Genomic DNA, 23898 nt, shown 5'->3' on the forward strand with positions numbered 1-23898 from the left:
TGTCCCTGTGGAAAATGCATACTTCCACCGATGCAAGTTAGTAACACCATTTCTATTGACTTTCAAGTGCCAGGATGTAACCCTCCCTGACTGAGAGCACTAGCCAAGTGTATCAGATGGCTTCTTGTCAAAGACCAAACACCGATGCAGCTGCATGTTGTGACTGCTCATTTGGAGCCCCACTTCCCTGTGGCAGCCCTATGGCTTGGAGCCATTCCCTGAGTGCTCTTCCCTCTTGCTGGGTACACATGTGCATCCTCCTCCACAAACCACCCCACTTCTCTGGCTGTTTTGTGCCGTGCACCCTTGTTCTGATTTTGTTCGTCACCGTATTAATTTCTCCCAGTGAAGCTACAACTGCATTTCATAGATTGAAATTTCAGGAGACTTGATCATAGATGCCCTCATAATATTTATATATTATAAATATATTTACATTTACATACATTTATATTGCTTTTCCCCATGTACATTCTTATTTGAAAGATACTTCAGCTTCTCTCCTTTTTTTTTCTTTTGCTGGACATATGGTGAACAGTATTGTACATAGCATGAGTTACTAAATAATAAGATACTATATTAAATCAAAGTAAATCTAACCGCTAGAACTTAATACCCTTTCTGTGTGAATATCTTCCAAGTGAACTGCAAACATTATGTTTTTCCTGCTGAAACTACACAGATGATATCCTGATGTAGGCAAATGTCAAGTTTAGCCTTCTGTAACATCTGTAGTTGCTTCCAAAATGCACAGCGCTGGTAGTGTATTCTTGCTTTGTATTTCTGTAGCTCTGTCTGAACTTTGCTCTACAAACCTGTCAGTCACAATTTCTTTGCAGTCAAGAGATGAGTAAATTAGCTGGAACAAGTGATTTATTAAATGTAGTCATTTGTGATTGTCACATTAGAGGACAGGCCTTAGAGGCTGCAAATGTGATGCTTTTTCAAAAATTATTTGTGACTAGTGTGTTTGGCTATGCAACAGTCTAGAAATACTCATGAACTTTACAGTTACTGCTAGGTACATGGTACTATAGTACAGACATAACAGTGCTTTGAGTTTTTATTTTTCTTGCTGTATGACTGGTATTTTTTCAGCTTTCTCACTGGCTGCTTTCAATCACAAAGGAACAAAACCTCAAATATTTATTTCTTGTACAAATTTTTGCGTAAGTATTCACGTTAATTTTCCATGAGTTGTTATGAGAGTTACTTTTGAATAGCTATGAAGAGCAAATAAAAAGCACCGGAAGTACTAATAATACAAATAATAATAATTATTTATACTAATAGTACAAATAATAATTTCTTTTTCTTACAGCTTAGATTTGTGAATTTCTGTGTTTAAAACATGACCAGTCCTTGATACAATAGTGCTATTGTAAAATAGCTTCCAATCCCAAATATCATACACTTATATTCAAATTTAATTCAAGATTAGAAGTGCTAAGTGTTGCTGTCAAAGCTAGTTTATTCAAAAGATGCAGAAAATATTTTTGTTGTGTTAATTGATGACTTCTTACAGAATGCAGGCATAACAGAAATGGGCCTGGTAAACTGATGAAAAAGGCAAAAGAAGCAAGAATGTGGAGACTTCTATTCCTCCTTTCTCATTTATCTCTGATACTTACAGACATGGTTTTAAGAGATATTGTCCCGTTAATATGATATTTTTCAAACTAGATAAACCAGAATAAATTCACGTGCTCATTAGTCTTTGTATGGATAACCTCAAAAGCAGAATCAGGATTTCACACGTGGTATAAGTATGGTGCCCTATTTTTGGATTTTTGTTAAACTTAAGGAAAATGCAGTTCTGAGTTGTCATGAACCATTTTTTAAATTCATGTGGAATTCAGAAGATTGTTTCAATTCAAAATAGCAAAAATAACACTGACAGCTTGAAATATTTCATATTAAGGGTGTCTGAATTTGATTGCATTGTGTAAAATACGTGAAAAGGGAACATTTTTCTAAGAGTTGTTTGGGATGAAAGAGAATGATGCAAAATGAGTATTTTTGTCAGTAAGAAAGAACTAAAAATATTTTGCTTTGTGTTGAAGTTTTACTGGGTAATCTTCAGTTTCAAAGCCCTTACAGAGAAGTGGCTTTCTTTCTTGCAGCCCATGACTCATGCAATTGTTCCTTTCTTTGTTCTGAAGCATTTCTTCTCAGCTCGTAGCGACATTTCTGGGTAGCTCTGGCTTGCTCAGTTTACAATTTTGTCACAATTTTCATGAGCTTTTCTGACTCCCTAAACTCAGAAGACACTATTCTCCTTTGTGGCTGCTCTGTGTTTTACTTCACCAGATGTTTCTGTGCTGCCAATTCAGCTGTGATCAAACCTGCAGGCAATAGCAAAATTAGAAGGGTAATGAAGAGAAGAGCTCCCAGTGACTGTGCAGGCTGACTTAGTGAACATGAATGAGAGCAAGCGTGGTTTCAACTCCCTAGGTAGATGTAGACCAAAGAAAACTATCCCAGCCCCTACTCAAACCTGATCTAAAGCTGGGGTTGGAGAGTGAGTAGCTGGCAAACCTGAATGATGGATACAGCCTGCCTTTTAAAGCAGCAAGTTATATATTTATCTTCAAGTACACAATTGATAGCACCATCTCCATCTCACTTCAAACTTCAGCTGGTTGGTTCATCCATTTAGTTACACCCAAAATGCTGGATATAGGGGTTCACTTCCTGAGATAAAGAAGAGAGGTGGAGTTGTGACTTACAGGTATCTTCTCCACTCCTGCCTCTCCAGTGGGTTTGGTGTCAGTTGCAATGTCCAAGAGAAGAGACAAACTCAGCATTTCTGGCATTCATATGACACCACTCTCATAACAACAAAGTGAATGCCCCCCCCCCCCCCCATACTCCTCATAAGAAATTCCAGAATGAGCTTCCTATGTGTGCTTCAATGTGCAAACTGGTTAGCAAATCTGCTCAAACTGTATCATACATGCAAATATTCACATCAGTCATAGGACTGCAAGCACCAATGTGAAAAGCAGCCATAAGAAAAGACAGTGTTTTCCACAATACTGTGCTTGTGATATAGTCAGGAGAGTATTTGTGTTGTAGTACAAGGTCCCAGTTGCTCTACAGAGATCAAGGCCCTCATCATGCTCAAGAAAGATCAATTCAAATTGAAACAGGTGCAGAAAGAGTCTACAAGGATGATGCAGATTCAAATTGAAACAGATGCAGAAAGAGTCGGGATAGAAGATCTCTCTCTGAAGAAAACACATAGCATGTTTAATCCAGAAAAACTCTTTTGGACGGGTTATACAGCTGCCTGGTATAAATGTAAAACAAGATTGAACAGGAACATGAGAAACCATGCTCCAGAGTTTTTCTTTTATCTTGATTTCATTTTCATATGCTAGAAGAGTATATCTATCTATGCAGCGAATGCATTCAGTGTACACCACATCTATGTGACACTTAAGAAGGGCCAAGGCCATATGATGTTCTGAGAATGCACTGTCTTTTCATAATTAGTGGCATATGTGAAGTCATGGTTTATAAAACCAAAATTGTATCAAAACTAGCTGAAAAGAAGGGGGGTATTCAGAGTCACCAGAGAAAATCCCTTAGTCACCAACATTCATGCTGACTTTCCAAAAGTGGCATGAAACATCAGTTATGGTAATCAGTTTTCTTCAACGTCCTATACCTCATGTAGAGACATTGCAAAGCATACTAGATTAATCATGTTCCCTGTGCTTGTGGATACAGAAATCCATGCCATTTTATCCCTATTAAGTCACACACCAAAAGAAAGTAAACATAGTGATGTAACAGGAAGTGATGTGCTGCGTTTTTGATACCTTTCAATGTAATTGAACATATGGTAAATAATTCTCATAAATAGATCTTATTTGCCCTGCCTATGGATAGGGAAAGGGAAGCAAGAATTGATGTGAGAGTTTGTGCAAGGTCACACTACAAATAAACGTGGATAAATTACCACTACTGAAACTGATATACCTCTGGGTAAAATTCAGCAGCTGTCTGACCATGAGCAAAAACATAAAGCAGATGAGAACCTCAACCACTCAGCCCCCACTGTGATTTATGTAAGGTAGCAGATGAGCTGCAATGGGCGAGATCTGAATTTCTCCAGGGGGTGCATTCAAGAAAAATAAAACTAGATAAACCAGAATAAATTCACATGCTCATTAGTCTTTGTATGGATAATCCCCAAACCAGCATCGATAGTTACTGTTTCACCTTTTGCAGTCATTGAATTAAGAATTACGGAAGCAGCCACCAGAGTGCACCAGATACATTTTAGAGCAACTTGCAAGGAAAGAGGAACGTAAGACATGTCCTTCCTTTTTCTTCTTTTCTTCTTTTCTTTTTGCTATGGGAAACAAATCAGCTGTTTAAATACAAATGTGGAGGTCTGTGAGGGAGAAGGTGAGAACTTTCAGAAATCCGGGAAAAAACAGAAATCAGTTCTCCTAGCTGTGTCCATGTCCTTGTGGTTGCTCTGTGCCAATTGTGTCTTGCTAAATTCCCCCACATATTGAGCTGCCTCCTGATAGCATTGGAAATCTTTCTTCCATAAAAAATTCTATGAAAATTTGAATATAGGATACACATTTCAGGATTAGACCATATCAAATGTTCACAATGTGCTGGGTAGCAAAAAATGTTACCAGCTTTCTGTGTAGAAGTCTGCTTTCTGTGTACATGTGTGTGACTTCATCCCCATCTTTGATATTCAGGGATATGTAAGCTGGTCTGAAACATCTCCTACATACCAGTACTATACATTTCAGAGTAGTGACTACTCCACATTGTGTATGCTATATGGTGCACACTGTAACTGAACATTGTGTCTTCCATATTTTGAAGGCCAACATGAAAGCATTAAAGGTGGAGCTTCTCTGATAGATGTGGACATCTGCATGTGACCAACCCTTCTAGTCAGCAGAAATAAACAGACGATTCTAGAGTGTGATTCATCTTTATGGCCTAAAGTGAAGGTCTAACATAGATCAGAGGATTTCACCCTCTAAAAGTGCATTTCTTTAACAGACTTTCAACGGAGCATAAGATCACTTGCATGGGTGTAGACATCAAGAATTAAGTAACAGAAATCATACCCTGAGTATGTAACCTGTCATATTCTTTTTTGTATCATTTTTACTGTTTGTTATTAATGACTGCAGAACACTTCACCTGTGTGGTTCTTTATGTAGTGGAGTGCCCCAATAATGAAGTGTGGAGCTTAATAAGGGTTAGATGTCATCTTATGAACCTGTCCATTTCATGTGTTTTCTGGCTGCTAGCTGGAACCCTGGAAGCACAGTTTGGACAGTGGAAGTGCTGCTACTTAGTATCTGAATGTGAATTAGGTGAGTGAGTTGATGAGACATTTTCTGCTCAGTTTCAAATCCATCTGCACAAACTTTACAGTAGATAATGCTAGGGAAAAGATTAAACTCTCTTGCATTAAAACGTATTTCAGAAGTCCTGAAGTACAGTTGTACTCTCACTGCAGCACTGCACTGCTTGTCTAAATGCTCCAGCATTGATTCCAGAGGGATCTCTGAACCTCAGCAGGAATAAATCCATCTACTGCCATTGAATTCAGCCTATGAATTCAAATTTGTAAGCTGACCTGTTACTGTTTCCTCAAGCCAGTGCTTCTCAGAGGATTGCATTTTTACCTACCTGCTTATAATTGACACATCATCAGGAACGTGGAATGTGAAAAATCACCCATCACCTATATAAAATATCTAATCATATATTTATACAAAATACGAAAATCAGTGTGATTTATGTTTTTATTGGGAAAACTTCAAAAAGGAAAAAAATTGCTCTGCAGTGAGAAGTCAAAAGCATATGTTGAACACATGCATATTCAAACCCTGTAAAGCAGCAATGAAGGATGGTACTGCTGAGAAGTTCTCTTTTTAGCCATTGTTTTGTAAAGACAGCATTAAGCACGAGAACCCTGCGTGATCTGCTTGGCTCTGGTGACTGATTATGTTAGGTGTAAAGGCACTGCATGGCATCTTAATCTAAATGTTTAAACTCTTTGAAGGAGTCTGGATTCTGTAGCAACAAAGACTGATTTGTAATCTCCTTTCTCAATGATATCACCTTTTATCACATAAGCCTATGTGCCTCAAATGAGGCATTCTTATCTAGTTGATTACGAACAACCTTACTTTCCAAATAGGCATGCCTGTACCTTGTTAAGAGCATGAGCACTAACTGCAAACTCAGCAATTATTGACTGTAAGTCGGTTTAGGCAGAACGTACACTGGTGAAAGGCAGTGGTGATATTCACGTCAGTTTACAGCAATAATACATCTGTAGGTCAAAATTGTCTAGCTGGCTGCACTGTAAATCAGGAAGAATTTCATCAAAGAAAACTGTGCTGGTGTTACGCTGTCGTAACAGGACAGCGTTTGATCCTATCAAGTTGTCAAACATAGTAAAGAAAAGAAGTGTGCCTAGAGTTAAGCTCCTAAATCCACTTCCACATTTGAAGCGCTTCATGTTAAAGGCAGATTTAAGAAAGGAATCAGTATCTCTGGTGTTTTTATGAATAAATTAATCCCTACTCTCATTTAATAATAGAACTTAGTTCTTTCTAGCTCCTTTTCCCACCCTCCTCGTGATATACTTACAAAAGCTTTCTTACTCTCCAGTTGACTGGTACAAAGTCATTCTGAGTTTTACCATTCTTAATCTATGTCCACACTCCCCCCCCCACCCCCACCGTGAACAAGGCAGGTTCTTCCCCTTCTCCATTTGCAGTTACATTTTCTTGGAGCAGTCCCTGGTGATGCTACATTGGCTACATCTCGTTTCTGCATTCTTCTTCTTACAACGGCAGTGCAGCATGTTATGGTGTGCCTTAATTACAATGTGTTTTAAGATGCTTGTCAAAGAAAAAGTAGTTTACTTTTTCGTTCTTACAGCACCTAATATATATTTAGTTCGGGCAAAGGGCTTTGGAAAGCACTTATTAAACATGGAACGCTTTAAATGTTTTAACCTTTCTTTCTGTTATTTTTTAGCTATTCTTTAAAGGAAGTTTTATGACTTAATGGGGTATTTGGCATACAACCCATTAGCTGAAATTTTAGAAATGGTCAGGTCCTAAGGACCCTGGTATTTACACGTTCAATTTTCTTGGTTCAATTTAAAAGGAAAAGGTTGGATCCCTCAGAAAAGAACTTTGCATTCTGCATAGGCTGTTCGATAATTAAACCACGTGTGCATTTAAAGAAAGAGCCAAAGGCACTAGCAGATAGCTGTCCTGACAGACATTAATAGCATGTTTTCTCATCTCATGCTGATGTACTTCTAAAGTGAACAGTGAAAACAGAGGGTCTTGTTTGTGTGTTTATGTGAGAAGTTAGACCAATTTTTGCCTTGTGGATACAGTCTGAGATGTAGAGCTTGCTGTGCCTTTGCAGGGGGAGTACAGGGAAATCTTTTCACAGTCCTAAATTTTGCAGTGGTTTCACATCCTTGTTTTTGTGTGTGTGCCTACGAGTAGGTACATGCAGATAATTTATCCCAGTGTATTCCTCTTGGTGCATATTGCTAGTTAGGCTGTTGTAGCCATGCTACTGAGCCATTGCTTAAGCAGAACTGTAGCTGTTTCTTTTCTTTTACCCATTCCCCTTGGAGACGGAGAACATCTGGGGAGATGGGGCAGCACCAGCCTCTTTTCTATGCACTGTAAATATTAAAAATTTTTTACATCCACATAGTTTAAAATAGAGCCGGTTCTTTCTGCTAATTTGTATGCAAGGCTTATCTGTTTGTAATAATGCCTACTTTTTAATAAATTATTTATTTTTAAAAAAGTTTAATATAAAAGTTTTGATTAAAAACTAACAAACACAAAAAATATTTTAGCCAAACCACTTTGGCCAGCTGCCTACAGATAAAACATCTTACGGAAGCCATGGAAGAGGTACTTAAAACTCACGCCTAGCCTCGATTCTTTATATGAACTTAAAACTAAGGCAGCAGTTGACCTTAGGTGGTGCAAGAAGTGAAAAGGCACTTCTGTAGTGGTTGGTCTGCTGAATGTCAGCCAAGTTTTCCTGTGCTTGTAATGTTGGGGCTCTTCTCAAAATTTCATGGTGACATTACCCTTTCTAAAGAAACCGTGAATGTCCTGTCTGGCCTTCTGCAGACAGCCACCCTTTTAAGAAGAAACCTACTGGATTAAATTATCCGCTTAAGCCAAAGACAAAATTCAGTTATGTCTGAATATCACCTGTGAATTCTGCAAACTGTAAACCCGTGAACTCACCAGCTGTAAGCATCAAGGACACTGAAGGACAAACTGGTCTTGCTCAGACACGACAGAAAGTTCTTCCTGTTTGCTTCTCTGCTGGGAGCAACTTCACAGTGACCTTATGTCGAGATTTCTGTGCCACCCCTGCTTGGCAGCTCTGTGCTGCACAGAAAAATGCATGGCTCACCCATGACTGCATGGAGCTTTCTGGTTTAGGTGTACGATGGTTTAAGTAAGTGAACTTCATAGCAGCACACACCACAACACCTCACATAGCCTGGTACTGAACTTTTCAGATTTCAGATATTTAACTGCAAGCAAAGCAGTTGCATGATTTTTGTTTGTTTTAAAAGGAAAAATGAAATGCAAGTTAAACTCATACCAAAATTGATCTGGTCACTTGTGACACAAAGCAATTATAATTCAAATCATATACTTCTATGAATGCAGACACAAATGACAAACCTAAACTGTATATATATATGCATTTACAGGTTATCTTATAGTTGCCGTGGAAGGAAAAAACACAGGTTTGTGTGTTGTGTTACAGATCCTGCCTACCAATTCAAAACTAATACCAAGGCAGCGAGTCCCATCTCATCGGCGGGTGCCAAGGCACTGAGGCGGCTGTCCCTGCTGCTATTCTTGCCGCTGTCCCCGCCGCCAAGGCCGGCCTGCTCTGGCTCCCGCTGGTTGGCAGAGCGTGACCTTGGGGCTAATGGCGGCTGGTTTAAGGCGCAGCAGCTCCGAGGCGGCTCAGTCACCTCGTGTCCTCGGCCGACGCTATCAGCTGCCGTGGTTTTTGTGACGAGAGCTTGCAATTAAAAAAATAAACCATTTTTGTATATGAAAAGTTAAACCAAGCACAGAGTAATGTTGCGATCCAGTGAAAGGGACAACGTACAAAGCAATCGCTGAACACGTTTCATGTTTTTCTTGCCGCCGCGCTGCGTTTGCAACACGGCGGTCCCGCTCGCCACCCCTACGGGAGCCGCAACTCGCGTGTGCAGCCCCGCTCACCTACTCGGGCCCGAAGCCGCGGCACCTTTTCGCCAGCTGCCCGATTTCCTTGCAATGCCTTAACACAACCCCAGCGGCACCACCTAACGCGGCGTCTAACGCCAGGCGGGGCGGCCGGCACCCGCTCCCGGAGGCCGCTCGGTCCCGCCGCGCCGCTGAGCGGCCGCTGCCGGGGGCGGCGGTGCCCGGGCCGGGGGGAGGGGCGCGGCCCGGCGGAGGGCGGTGGCGGCCCCGGGCCGCAGGAAGCGCTGCCGTCACCCGGCCCTGCCCCGCCGCGCTGCCGGCGGGAGGCTGGGCCGCGCCGGGCCGGGGCCGGGCCGCCCGGCTCCGCCTCGGCGTCCGCAGAAGGGATGCGGCGGCGCTCGCCATGAACTGGCGGTCCGGCTCCCGCGGCGTGGTGCTCACCGCCTACCACCCCAGCGGCGGCGGCGGCGACGCCCCCGGCAGGTGAGCGGCGGCGCGGGGAGGCCGCCCCGGCGGCAGGTGCGGGCGGCAGGTGCGGGCGGGGGCCGCGCGGCGGGGGCTGCGGGCCGCGCGGCGGGGGGGAGCGGAGCCGGCCGGGGCGGGAGCTGTGGCGCGGGGCGAGGGGCTTTCTCCGCCCCGGGGCCGGCAGGGTTTCCCCGTTTCTGCGCTTTGTTCCGCGTCCTCCCCGACGGTCTTTCCTTTGGTTTTGTCACCTCTCTCTCCAGCAACCTGCGCACGTCGTGGCAGCCGCAGGGTGCCCGGGGCAGCGCTGCCCCGAAGGGTGCTGCCCGGCGGGGGATATGCTGCCCCGCGGGGTGCTGCCCGGTGCTTCGCGGGGAGCTGCACCCCAGAGTCTGGGAGCAGGCAGTTTGCGGGATGTGGCGTGTAGTTTTTCATGCAACCTCTTAGTGCTTTACTGTTTTGTACTTTGCATTATTATTATTATTTTCTTTTTTTTTAATGTGGTAAACGGAAGGAGGGTGCAGGTAAGGGCGAGATAAACTCTTTAAAGCACTTTGTGTTTTGCTTAGAAGGTGAAACTGACAATCGGCAAAGAAGCCAGCTTCACTTGTAGGAAGGCTGAGGCCTCACGGCATGTGTTTGATACAGGCAGAACCACTACTGGCTTTTCTGTTGCCACGACCAGAGAGGCTGCTGTGTGGAAGGGAGAGTTTTGTCTTTATGGCCCATTCAGTCTTGCTTCTTCCTTGCTGAAACTGTCAACAAATGTCCCATTGATAAAGAGAGGACTTTAACGCTGAGAAGCCAGCTGAAACTGGGAAGGTATTGAAACCGGCACGCTGCTTCCATGTGTCCACAGGAAGAGTGTGTCTGATCAAAGAGATTATAGTCTGATTAAAAGAAGGTAAAAGGAAGTCCAGTGTGTCACGCGGGACAAAAGATAACTGATGTGTCACACCGAGAGTCCATGGCAGAGGCGAGAACTGAACTAAGAAATACAGCCTACCCCGTCTTTGAACCACAAAGCCATTCCTTTCTTTTTGTTGAGGTACTTCCTTCCCCATAAGTAACATTATTTATCAACCCAGCTCTAAGTCCTGATGTCATCTTAGCTACGTATATAAGGGCACTGCAGATCTAGTTGTTTACTACTGAATGCAAAATGTGTGCTTTTTTGCAAGAAATCAAAAAATCCACCACATTCTCTGTTATGATTTGTAGTGTTTTTACTCTTTGTACCTCTCCTCAAACTTCCCATGGAGCAAGGGCATGATAAAAACCACTTTCCCTGCTCCTTGGGATAATTTCTGAATAAGGAGGTGTGCACCTGTAGACTATTAAGATTGGTTCACCCCTTTTAATGTGGGGCTGCCTGGATACATGGCTGTAAGCTGCAGTTGCTCTTAACCCTCCGAGACCCCAGATGCATGAACACAGTTATGAGGGCCCCTCTGTGTCCTAGAAACTTGTGTCTCATGCTAATGCTACAGCGTTAGGAGCAGTGATCTCATCATCCCTCTTCCTCTTCAGCTGCTTCTGGGGACAGCCTCCTGGGTAAACTGAGACATTGCCATGCAAGTAATGGTGATCCTTCACAAACTGTTCTGATGTGGGATTAAGGGAGTGCGGGGGGGAAATAAATGTGAAAAGCAGTCTCATTTCTTTAATTATAACAATAAATATGTATGTTAAAGCTGCACAGGACAGGGGATTCCCACAGTTAGTTTGCCCGAGTTCCACCCCTGGCAGTGTTGCGGCTTTCCAGGCGCTATGCACATTTTGCCACATAGATCATCAAGATTAAGATCCTAAAGGACACCTCTCTGCCTCTCTGCTGTACCACCCTGAATTTGGGTTTCAGTCCTGTCTCTCCCATTTTCATTAACCAGGATCTCAACTCCGTGGTCCTGATTTATCTGTTCCTTGCTACCCTGGATCCCTAGTGTTTTCCCCCTTCTGAAGTGAGAAAGGTTGGGAATATTAATGTCATGGGGGCAGGGAGGGAGAAGAATGGCCAGTTGTTACTTTTTGGTCTTTTTAAAAATAAACAAGGAAACTTTTGTGAAACATTGTAACATTCTGTGGGATTTTTTCCCCCCATTTTTCTAACTACTTCCCTCCTTCATCAACATTCCTACCAAGTGCAGAGATATTTGATAATAATGCCCAAACCTGTACCATTTGGACATATTTTGTGGAAATAAGTTCATTATGCTCTGCACAGTGTGCAAGTGCACTAGTTCTGCAGTCCAAATGCTGCATATTACTACTGGGGTGATATTGACCATATTTTGCCTTTTCAAAAAATAACTGAGAGCAACTTTCAGTATCTAGGTCAGCATCTCTGCTAATTTGAAAACTCAGATTTTTAACAGGCATCAGAATATTAGGAAGCCAGTGTAATATAGTGCCAGCTGTGAGGAAGCAGCCCTTTTGGAAAGATTAATAGGGAAACTATGTCGAACTATTCTTTTCATAGCCATTCAAAGTGTTAGAGATTGCTTTGTCTTTGCAGTGTTGGGGAAGCGTGGCACTGGTACATCCTGGAAAAAGCAATACATTGACTGTGCTCCAAACAAAGTGGCATCTTAGGAAAGGGCTATACTTCCTAACCATTTATTTTTTCATTCAGGCATACAAGAAGTCTTGCTTTATAAGACTTGAGAATTTTACTGATCTAATAGATTGCTGAGCTACTTTTCTGGGGTTTTCTTGGCCCTTCAAAGGCACAATAAGGCTGTGAAATATTTCCTTTAGGAAAGGCTTGCTTTACCACTGGTTTACTAGGCTAAAATCTAGAACAGCCTTGGTGCGATTACTTCCAAGTTTGACAATTTAGGAATATTGCCTTGATAGTGGGGATGCACAGAGTAGCATCAGAGCTGTCCTCTTTGCCATAGAGAGGTTTATTTTACATTTTACTTTAAAGTAACTGTTTAAAGATAACATCTTCATATAGTGTAGATACTGATTGTGGGTGACTTCAGTAATATACCTAAGTATTTATTCAAGAACTTCCTTAGAGAAATCACAAAGGCAGATTACCCACTATCAAATCCAGTTTTAGTAGCTCTCTTTTTCCATATCGCTTCAGTTTTCTCACTTCCCAGTTTTAACCCATTAAATCCACTGGTGCTGTATTGGCTGTCATGCTGCTTGCATTTTGCTGTCCTTTTCTCTCTGATGTCCATGCACAAGCTTTTAAATATTTTTTTTCTTGTTTTTCCCATTAAACCATTTGTTGTTATATGGACTGTGGAAAGTACGAGTGAATCAAACAGGTTTCAGTCCAAGACCCTGTATCAGTGACTGCTTGTAGGCATGTCAACCTCATGCGCATGAAATCCACACCCTTAAGCGTAGGCTTCCAGTGCCATTTAGGTTCCTTGCTGGGGAATTCTACTCCCATCTACTGTGGCAGAAAGGACAGCAGGTCCTGTGTCACATTTGCCACCCACATGTAGGCATTTCAGATAACAACAGTCCTCTTATATGGCTGTGTGGGCTTACCCTCAGGCAGTCAAATGCCATCCAGAGTCCTTTACAGGACTATTTCTGTCCTGTAGAGTAAGTGAATGTGTGTGTGTATGCATGCATATATATGTGTGTGTGTACCAAACTTTTTTTTAATGTGAGTATAAGGTTAAGATCAAGACTGGAGTATTCAGTGGATGGGGAATAGGATATAGCAAAACTAGAAGTAAATGCATACAGAGTGCATGCAGAATGAACTGCATGCATACCAGTGCATGAGGGAAATAGACTTCTGCTACAGAGTATTTTTAACAGCCAAACCTAAAATGCAAACTGAGTAATAGATGAATGATTTTAAATGTGGTGGCCACTGGAGGTTGGCTTTGCTTTCCTCTCCATACCTTTCTCCTATCTGAGGTGCTGTTACTCTGTATTGTCTCCTGTGCTGCACTGGACTCGTCATGTGAGTCACAGCCTCCCTCTATCTGTTTCCAGTGAATCAGTGTGCTTGCTCACCAGGAGCCAGCACGTGCACTTTTGCTGCCACTTCATGTATACTTCTTCAACTTACATAGGAAGACCAGTTTGAGTTCTGAGGCTTTGCAAGCCAGCGCCTGTTTAACATCGTATGTTCCTAAAGGGCCTGTGAATCTTTGTACTGCTAATTACTTAACTAATGACTTGTTAAGAAGGACTCCAGCATTTCTTAGAGCCTAGGACTTGGCTCTTCCTCCTCAGAGGCCATGCAGTTATATGCATCTGCTCTTATCTGCACTATTTAAATCTTGTGTTTTGTTTGCCAGTAGTCACTTGCAAAATGAGAACAATGAGTTGAGCTTCCCTGAGATGGAAGTAAACCCCCGACCAGTTCTGGAAAGAGTGCTGTAACTCTCCCCTACTGTAAGAGAGAAGGTTGCTGCTGCCTCAGGTCTCCTCTTTCAAGTGACACCTGCTAGCCAGGGCCTGTGGTCCACAAGTTTCACCATCCCACTTCATTACTGAATCCACATGACTGGGAGATGCCAGCTGAAGTTTGGATCTGGGTGGCAGTGAAACCAGGGGACTCAGTTAGGTTCTATTGTAGAGAAGTGCCTTTTTTTGTGGGTTATTGTGTAAGTCTGCATACACCAAAATACTTATCTTTATATGTCTTTGTAAATATGGGCTTTACTAACTCAGTATTTAGTATTCACTGTGGGGATGGGTGACAAGTTAGGGGCATAAAGTACTTGGTGTTTTCTACAGACAGCTGTGGTCTAAATCACTCCTTTGCTGTTTGATCTCCCTGACAAAGAAAGCACATGATAGATGTCCTTTGAGCTTGGAAAAATGACAAAGACCTCTGCTATGAATTGCCCAAGATATATGAATTTTTTTCAAATGTTGACCATAATGGACGTTAAAAATCACACATACAAGAGGAGTTTATTCTTGTTTTACCAGATTAATCTGCCTTATTCATTGTTCAAATATTTGCTCAGTTTAATCTGAAGACTTAATAGCCAAGAAGAAATCTAGTAGTAAGCATGCATTCATGCCTTTTTTCAAGGGCAGTTTCCATCTCTGTTCTTTCAGAGAGAAAAAGCTCTCATTCCTTTCCCCCTCTTTTCCCAGCAGTGACTCACCCTTGGAATTGAAATCCAGTGAAATCCAGTATGAAGGACTAAAGCACTGCGAGGGATACATGTAATGCTCAGTGTACAAGCAACAAATTCAAAAGCTGATTACTCACAACTGACTTAAGTTGGTGGAGCCTTTTGCAATTTCATTTGCAGTCTGCTAGTACAGCACAGATGCCAGATTCTCCGTACCATCACAGCATTTGTTGTTTCTAACCCCTGTAACCTATCTTCTGTGATGCCAGTGTGGATGGCTCAGCCCAGTACCTTCTATGTGTTGCTTTGCCTCTGTAAAGCAAAGATCTATCATACTGCGGCTGACTTTACAAATTCATAGCAATCTTTTTATGTGCTAATTTTGCAGGCTTTACATGAACAGAGTCTTTAAATGCATTAGAAAAATCTTTCCTGCCTTGTATTTGCCTGCTAATTTGAATATCGTTTATTGTCTGATGCCTTCCAACACCTTCAGATAGAGCTGACAGGCAACAATGCATTAAGTTGCTTTATTTAGAATTGCTTTTGTGTCTTTTGTATTTCATGCATGTACAAATACATAGTATACTGCAGACCCTTAATGTGTTGCTTAGTTACTGATGTATTACATCCCAGTAACTTAATCTACTGACAGCAAGTTGTGGTATCCCAACATTTCCTTGATTCTGAATTCCTGCTTCATGGGGTTCCCCCTTCCACCAGTTTGCACCTTATTTCTTCTTTGAATTTATCTTGCTCCTGCCTTTGGTTTTTGTATGTCTTTCCAATGGATTAAAAAGCCTTCCTAGTGCCTGTTACCTATTGTCAAGCTGCTGCTCAATTTTATCTTGGGACGGAGCAAATAATTTTCTTTGAGTCTGTTTAGTCTGAAAAACCTTTTTGTGACACTTCTCTTCAGAATTTTCAGCATCCTTCTTTACACTTGCCCTGCTACTTCACTTCTCCTTCACACTCCAGCCTGACTTACATGTGGTACTTCAGTGTCAGTCTCACGAGTGTCACCTATACAGGTAAAATAACTTCATTGCTGCCTGTTACCACCTCAGCCAGTTGTAGATATTGCAGTCAAACTGTCTAGTTTTTCTAAGCATCCTGGTGGAGCACACTTGGTTGCATGTTCTTTCTGACCCCTAGATATGCTCAAGCTCTTCTTTTTCAGTGCAGTCCTCGTTATGTAGACTTGGTCACTGTTTCTTGCACTTAGGCATCCATTTAGCATCTGTCAGTAAGATAAAACAATGTTATTTCAACAAGTGCAGTTTACTAGGTGATCTAGATTATTCTATGTCATGGATGTAGATTTGGTTTAGTGCCCTTTACTGTCAGTGAAAACAGTGTATTCATTTTACTCTGGGTCAGGCCCTTAAACAGATATAAAATGAGGATAACTGTGCTGAATCAGTGGAGCTACATAGCAGAAAAGAGGAAAATCAGGGCCCTATATGCAGAATTTCTTTTTCATTTTAATGACATAGAATGAGATGTCATGCTTGTCTAGCTACAAGGAATGTGAAGCATGAAGACCTTTTGAACATTTTAATTATGGGCTTTGCCTTTTTTTGCTTATGTGTGTACAAATCTAGATGATACGAAGCATATGCAATGTATTACTAGATGTGCTGTTATAAGCAAGCAGATTTTATGCAAAACTGGAATGTAACTGAACTTCTGATGAATGAAATGCCAGAGGAGCTGTGTAAGCCTGAACTCCAACATTGACTCTGTGTAGCATCAGAAGAATGTTTTTCATTTCTCGAAGTTCTTTTTCTTTGAAGAGGAGAATTGTTGAACTTGTCTTCAAATAAGACTAATGGCATTTTCAGAGTGCTGATACTGGCCTTGATTAAAAAGTGCTGTAATCTATTGTTATTGCCCATATTTTACTCATCTTTTGTAACTGTTACTGGTAAGGCTGGAGCTGAAACCTGTAAGGTTTTAAAAGGCTACTCACACATATTTTGGTAACATCTGCAATGCCAGCACCCTTCGCTATCATTACTGCTTTTTTACTAGAGTTATTGAGTGTGCACCTTCATTTTTTTCCTATGTATCAGAATACTATGGCTGAACGGAGGCTGTAATTACAGCAAGTGATACAGCGAGGTGCCTGTTGTGGAGTGGTGTTGCAAATTCCTGTTACACATGGGTCACTGACTTTCACTCCAGACTCCTCAGTAGTAATTCTGCTTGGCCAGGGGAATAAAAATTCCCCAGTTGTAAGTTTTGAGTACTTCTGATGTGTCAATGGGCTGTTTTGTGAGGGCTGCTGGTTTTGCAATGAACCTGCCTCTGCCTTTGAGTCGTGGTCTCAAAATAATCATGTTCAGGCAGGGAATGTAAATGTTTATAGCCAAATAAATAGGGGAAAAAATCAGTGGTTTTGTTTTTTAGTATTAGGATGTCTGAAAAATAAATGGATTTGATTTATTCCATAAGTACAATTTTAGCCATCTTTTCTGAGGTATATTTTTAGTGATACCCTGAGCAGTGTATGGGCTGAGCTCCTAAGCAACTGGCCCCTCTGCACTGCTGAAAGCTATGAATGTATTCTTTAGTCATTGTTTTGTGCCAGCTTTCTTGTATTACAACAGAATAAAAGCATGCACAGGAGCAGTTACTTACCTGGTCATACCTTCTTGTGAGGATAAGCTGCTTAATATTTCCCCTTTGTTCTGTGACTAAAGCATCCCAATCCTTTAGCCTAGAAATGCTTTCACAAGTATTCAGGGATTTTATCTGTCGTCTTTCTACAACACCCTTCTTTCCTAGGGAGGCTTCTTAGGCCAAAAAGTGACAATAAAAATGTATTAGAATGTTTCTTTTGTGGGGCTCCCAGTGTTGTTGGAAGACTTAAAATAGTTTGGGGTAAAGTATTTGAGGAGAAACAAATATGAATGTTTTTGGTATGCTTAGAAATATGGTGGAAGGTGCATCACACATGAGAAAGCAACAAAGAAAGAGTAATGTTGTCTTCAGAACAAAAAAAATATCTTATCATGCATACTTAGTGCCAAACTGCAGCAGAACAGTTGGCATGTTTTGCTTGATTTAGCATCAGTACAAATCTTCAGTTTACCACTCCTCCAACTACCTCTTCCTCTCTGACAGTCCCCAAACCACCCAGCCAGCTTTTGCTCTGGCTTAGAGAAGTTGGATATTTTGACTTCGCTTTAATATTTGTAAACCAGGAAAATACTTAAGAGGATGTGTAAGAATTGTTTCATCAGTGTTTAGTGATATGTACTTAGTAAAGTACATTGTTCAGGGTTTTTTATTATTTTTAATCTGTTGATTGGTTTTAGCTGATTTCTATGTAATTGTCAGAGTGACAGTTGGTGGGACTGAAGGCCACTGATGAAATATTTTCTCTATCAAAAAATCTCTGCCTTTAATAAAATACATCAGCAAGGCCCAGGAATATACTATATCCAGAGGTAACTGGGAGCTTTGCCCTTGATTTAAGAGAGCACAAGGTTAGATTTTAGCTGTACAAACAAGCAGAAAGTTCTTATAGTGTCATAGTCATATAATAATTGTGGTTATAGCTGTAGATATGAGTGTGATCCCAGATACAAAGCAAGAGGCTTGGAGCAGTAACCAGAAGCCTCAGCTACTGAACAGCAGGGGAGCCCTGGTAAGTGCTGCCATACATAACAGCTGTGACTCACTGGCCAGTCACAGCAGGAGACCAGAGCTATGGTTACCACGGGCCAGTGGAAGATGCTTTCTCTCTTGGCAGTTGCTAAGAGGATGATAGATCTAACAGCTCTGTAGGGTAGCTTCTGGAGCCTCACAGCCTGATTCCCTTTGCAACAACTAAGTAAGGGAACTCTAGTAACGGTGTTATTGTGGAAATAGTCATCCCCATCATTATAACCCACTCAGAGGGTGGGCTTTCATGCCCTACTAACCTTGTTCTGGTGGCTTGCCTGTGTCATCTTCTCCTGAGAAGCCTATATTTCAGGTAGACTTGAGGAGCATCTTCTTGTTCCGTTGAAAGTATTATGCCAGGAGAGAGATGCCACACCATTTCATGAAACTTTCACCTCAGAGTGCCTCCTGAGGCTTGTCCTGAACAAGCAGTTTTGATGTGCAGTGGCGGTGGGTGCAGGTCATGGGCATACTAGGCTGAGAGAGGTGGAAGCTGAAAAGAGTGGGGACCACCACTGAAAGTAGCGTTTCCTTCCATCTCTCACCTACACCTTCCTAATGTGTTTCTTGCCCTGGAATTGGCATTTCTGAGCTGACTGAAGTAGGTGGACCAGGATTTAAAAAAACAAAAATCCAACTGAAAGCAGTATTTTTTGCAAGTGGTGTTTTCAGACAGATTGGTTTCTTAACCTAGGTCGGTAAGTGACTGCATCAGTGACAGTGCTGGCACAAAGGAAGTAAGGGCAACCCACAGGAAAGGGGGATTTAAGAGAACCCTCTGGCAGCCTACATCTGTGCCAGCTTAATGTGATTGTTATGGGGCTGCCATTTGACAACTCATTTTTATGAGTCCTAGTGCTGGCTACGGCCACATCCTGTGAGAGAGGCTCGTCTGATACAGTTTAACTCCATTGGTTCAGATTTTTTAAAAAGGTAGTTGATGGCTTAACTTTGTACTGACAGGCTTTTAGTTAGTTCAGGTACAGCTTGTCCTTTAGCAGCCACTATAAAGCTAGTGTAAGCTTAATCTCTGGCTCATTTAGTCCTGACTCATACCGTTCAGTGATTCAGTCGTGTGCATGGCCTCTGCCTACAAAGGCAGGGTGTGATGCAAGAAGACATGCTTGACATCCAGGTGCATTGCGCAGCAGGGAACACCTGCACTTCTCATACGGAGCTGCAGATAACCTGCTTTCCCCTCGTTGTCTGCACGTGGCATCGTGCAGCCTGCCTCGCCAAAAGAAACAAAAGCCCAGCTTGGATTCCCAGACACTGTAATGAGATAAATTAAAGTACAGTTTCTAAACTATGGTTGGTCGTCAGTTGATAAGCTTTTGAAAGGTTGCAGATCTGTGCCTTGTTTAAACACACCTTTCTTTGCTCTGAACTTTGCACCAGAGAGATTGCTTTGGTTTCATAGTGCCCAGGGTAGTACATCAAAACAGTATCGGGAATGAGAAGTATAATCAGAATAGCTCATATGATTTCCTATAGGAAATACAACCTAACTTTTCATCGCAGTAGTATTTTCTGTTTTAAGGGTAAAAAAGAATAAGACACTAAATATCTAAGACATTATACACATGACATTGAAAATGTCATGTACTAATTGAAATGTCCAAGAATCTGTCCAGTGACCCAAATTCTGCCTGCCTTCTCTGTTCAGACAAGGATATTTACACTGTGGGACTTGCTCCCCTTTGAGGTGAAAGCTAAGAAAAAGTCTGTATTTGTTTGATCTTCTTACTGTGGATGGTACATACAAGAACAAACTGAAACATCTTTTTTTTCTCATAGTAAGTAGGATCTGCTTATGAAAGGTTATGGGAAACTTTATGAGCGTCGTGCTGTGAAAGCTGGCATTTGGTACTTTGTATTTCAAATTAGAAAATGGCTTACGACGATGTATGGGATTAAAATCTGTGTGACATGTCACAGTGTTTTGGTTTGTGGGCCTTGCTTGAGCTTTTGAAGTGATTGTTCAAGAAAATTTTGTCATCCTGTATTAGGAAGTGTAAGGGAGACTTTTGCTTACTGTCCTTTTGCTGAATTATTTGATACAGATTTCACTAAACACAGACCTCAGTATAGATTGTTATAATTTCTCTCAATTTGAAACATATGTATATGTTTAATCTCTGACATTCAGATTAAGCATAAATTCAGTTTTTGTTGTATACTGTTGAAGAACTTGCTAAGTTAGTTAGCAGGTGAGATTTGGCAGCTAGCAGTTAGCTAGGGTGAAAAATGCATTTGGGGCCAGAGTGTCAGTCAGTACGTCTATCTGCACAGGACCATGCCAGCGAGAAGTGGGGCAGGGGACGGGAGGGGATGGGATGACAAAACACTCAGTGTAAGCAACCTAATATGACAATCTTTTCAGACCTTTCAAGTTGTGTATTATGATCTAAGCTTGTATGTAAAATTTTGTAAGAGCCTGGAGTCAGGCTTTTGGCTATCTTTCAGCAGCAGGGTGTTTCTTCCCCTGTGAATGCTGTGATTCCTCCTGGAAACAGATTACGGGACTGTGCTGAGTGGCAGCTTTCTTGGGGCACATCTCCATTGCAGTGTGCTCAGACCTCAGCCCAGCATCAGCCAGACCCCGTCAAATAGCCATGTAACTGTATTCATGTGGATTTGAGCCTAGGCTGAGAAACCTTTCTTTCCTCCAGCCTGGCTTGGTCTTTTGTTTCCCGTTTCTTTTTCCCCCCTGTGTGTGGTATGGTGTTGACATAAATGTATAACCTCTGGTTCAGACAAGGTTGGTGCCTTTTGTACTGTGCTTTGTTATGTTAGTCTACTGGAAGTTTTTGTACACCTATTTCTTTCTCACTCTCCAAGACTTCTCACATGGGTATTTTTGTATACAAATGTAATTAAACTTTGATCCAAAGGAGCTTCAATTGGATAAAGGCTATTTCTCCAAGTATGTTACCCTGCACAAATCACTAGTAGGAAATACTGTTCTTATTAAATAGAAAAATCAAGTTTACATCTGCATATGCTGTGTTGGGAGGGGTTGCCTTCTTTATAGGAAAGGCAATAGCTAATCTTAGTGCCTGTACATGCAGATATTTTTTATGTAAGTGTATTGTTAAATACTTTTATTTGTTTTTACAGTGTATACTGACTTGTATAATTTTGTGTACAGCTATAGCTGTCATTCCGTTTGCTGGCTAGGAACACTCTTTAGTTGTTTGCTAGCAGTGTTGCTCTAGGCAATGATTTTTTATATAAAAACCTTTTTATTGTGCCACTATAGATTTCTTTCTACAGTTTTGATTTCCTTTAATTAAGACTGTAAGTTCTCTCTCTGGGTGGATTTCTTTCCTTCCATTTTATAATACAAATATTATCTAAGTATATATGGGTTTATATGAATAGGTGATCAGGAATTCTATGGATTTGATTTCTGTTTTCTATGGAATGATGGTTTTGTCACATCTGAGCACACATGTCATTTTCTAGGTATGCATATTAACCTCTTCCTTAAGATTTGTTTAATTTTCCTTTCATTTTGTTGTATTCAACTTGCAAACTAGGATTGGGAGGTAAGAAAAAATTATTTTGGTTACAATTTGCAAAATCATCTATTAATTAATATCTCTGAAATACACTCAGAATAGTGAAGGACTGCTTAAAATCTATTAAAATAGAAAAAGTTTTCTGTGTCCATCAGATGTACCACAATATTATGTGATCTTTGCAAAAAAACCCCTGTTCTTAAGAATATTTGGGAAGTCAGAAGTCTAGAAATGAAAAGTAACCAGATGTTTTCTCATTTTACACACCATTGTTCCAATAATTATAAAGGCTGTTGACCCGTCACTTTTATGGAAAACTCCAAAGGCGACATATTCAAGTAAGTTATTCTATTATACCACCACACTGTGGACATGAGAAACTAATCTCTGTTTCTGTTTAAGTTGACATTATCGTACTTTTGTAGGACTCTGGAATTGCTGAACTTGTTTTGTACTTATCCTTAATTTTATTTTTTTTTTAGATGCATTCCTCATTTTTTAATTGAAAGATACATTTATGCCAATATATTCTTTATATCATTACTGAATATTTTTCTGTCTGGTTTTAAGAACTTTTACTCACCTGTAGTTATAGCAAGATTCTTCTGAAGACTGATGAAATTTATGTGAGTCAGAATATTAATATGAAGTTATATTTTTTTGACTTAAGGTGGAAAATTAAAACTGTTCAGGGAAACATACCTTAAAAGTATAAGATGCTGTTGCAAGTCGGAGCAACGCTTTTGCAGCCTATAGTAACCAGTGCAGGAACTGAAGTATTTTAAAGCTTTGATCTTTATTGTTATCTATTACTTTGATTCTGTGGCTTGTGCTGAGCTAGCCAGAGATTATCCTTTGTCCCATTTCAAGCTGCTGCCATCACAGAAGCCATTAAACAGTGAAATTATTTCCAATAACTCCCAAAGTGCTATGTAATCTTCAAGAGAAGGGCATTCATTTATTGATATGTAAGCTGCCTTGTGGCTGGCCTCAGCGTGGCCACCATCACCTTAACGGTTTTCAAGCTCTGTGAGTCCATGTGCCATCCGGTCATTTTCCAACTGGTTTCCATCTGAGAAGGGTCAGAGACTGCTGCTGCAGTGAGGGGTCACAGGACAGTCAGCTGTGCTAGGCTACTAAAAGGACATCCATATCCATTTAGTTTCTGAAGGAGGAAGCTTTTGTCCCTTACAAGCAGAAGAGGGTATTAGTTTGTCTTTTTCCATGACCAAGGATCCTCATGCCACAGATTTTGCTTTCTCAGAAACACCTGCTTTGCGTGGCTGTCACCAAGTTGCTGCTAGGCAAGTGACAGTTTACCTGCTCATTATCTGTCTGAGAGAGCTCTCCATAATACTGAAGAAATTGTTAAGATGCAAGCAAGGTGCCTTGCCTGTTCCTTCTGCTAGATACACCGAGGTCTGCTTGCCCCGGTTTCTCTGGCTTGATACTTTGGAGGAATGGCGAGGCGGTTGGCATATCTAGCTGTGGCAGGCTCACAAAGTGGGTAACTACTGGACAGATGCAACTCGGAACACTCTGGTTCCTTTAAAGCATGCCTTGCAGGTGTTTTCCTAATGAACTCTAGGATTAAATGGGATTAAAGAAAAACTAATGACAAGGGCCGTTCCAAGACCCTTTTACAGTTCTGGGAATGCAAGTCTTCTGATGTGTCAAGTTGAATAAGCAATACAAGGGAAAAACCAGTGGCACTGAGGTATTTTTGTGGGAAGCGGCTTAACTACTCACAGGGTGAGTGTGTTACTCGATGTCTGCTGGTGACCTCCAGCAGAAGAAAGCCTGGCTGTTGGCTAGAGGGTCAGTGCTGAGGTGATGCTGATGCCCTTTCCGTGGGTGTAGACCCATCACTATTTCTGAATGAATTATTTTCTGCTGTGGCTGCAG

At 41.4% G+C, this 23898-nt stretch overlaps 1 protein-coding gene across 2 annotated transcripts in view; it reads left to right on the forward strand.

The window, feature by feature from the left end:
- ARHGAP18 (Rho GTPase activating protein 18) overlaps nt 1-23898 on the forward strand; it is a 100722-nt gene that overhangs the window by 22437 nt on the left and 54387 nt on the right. Inside the window, exon 1 of one of the 2 annotated variants that reach the window (XM_040598887.1) lies at nt 9570-9749. The exons of the other annotated variant lie outside the window; for it this stretch is intronic. Within the exon in view, the coding sequence (XP_040454821.1) occupies nt 9670-9749 (80 nt within the window). The 5' untranslated portion in view covers nt 9570-9669. Of the gene's footprint in view, nt 1-9569; nt 9750-23898 lie in introns of those variants that run through there. 2 annotated transcript variants of the gene reach the window in all.

Source organism: Falco naumanni, chromosome 6 (assembly GCF_017639655.2).
Source record: "Falco naumanni isolate bFalNau1 chromosome 6, bFalNau1.pat, whole genome shotgun sequence".
NCBI classification, from domain to species: Eukaryota; Metazoa; Chordata; class Aves; order Falconiformes; family Falconidae; genus Falco; species Falco naumanni.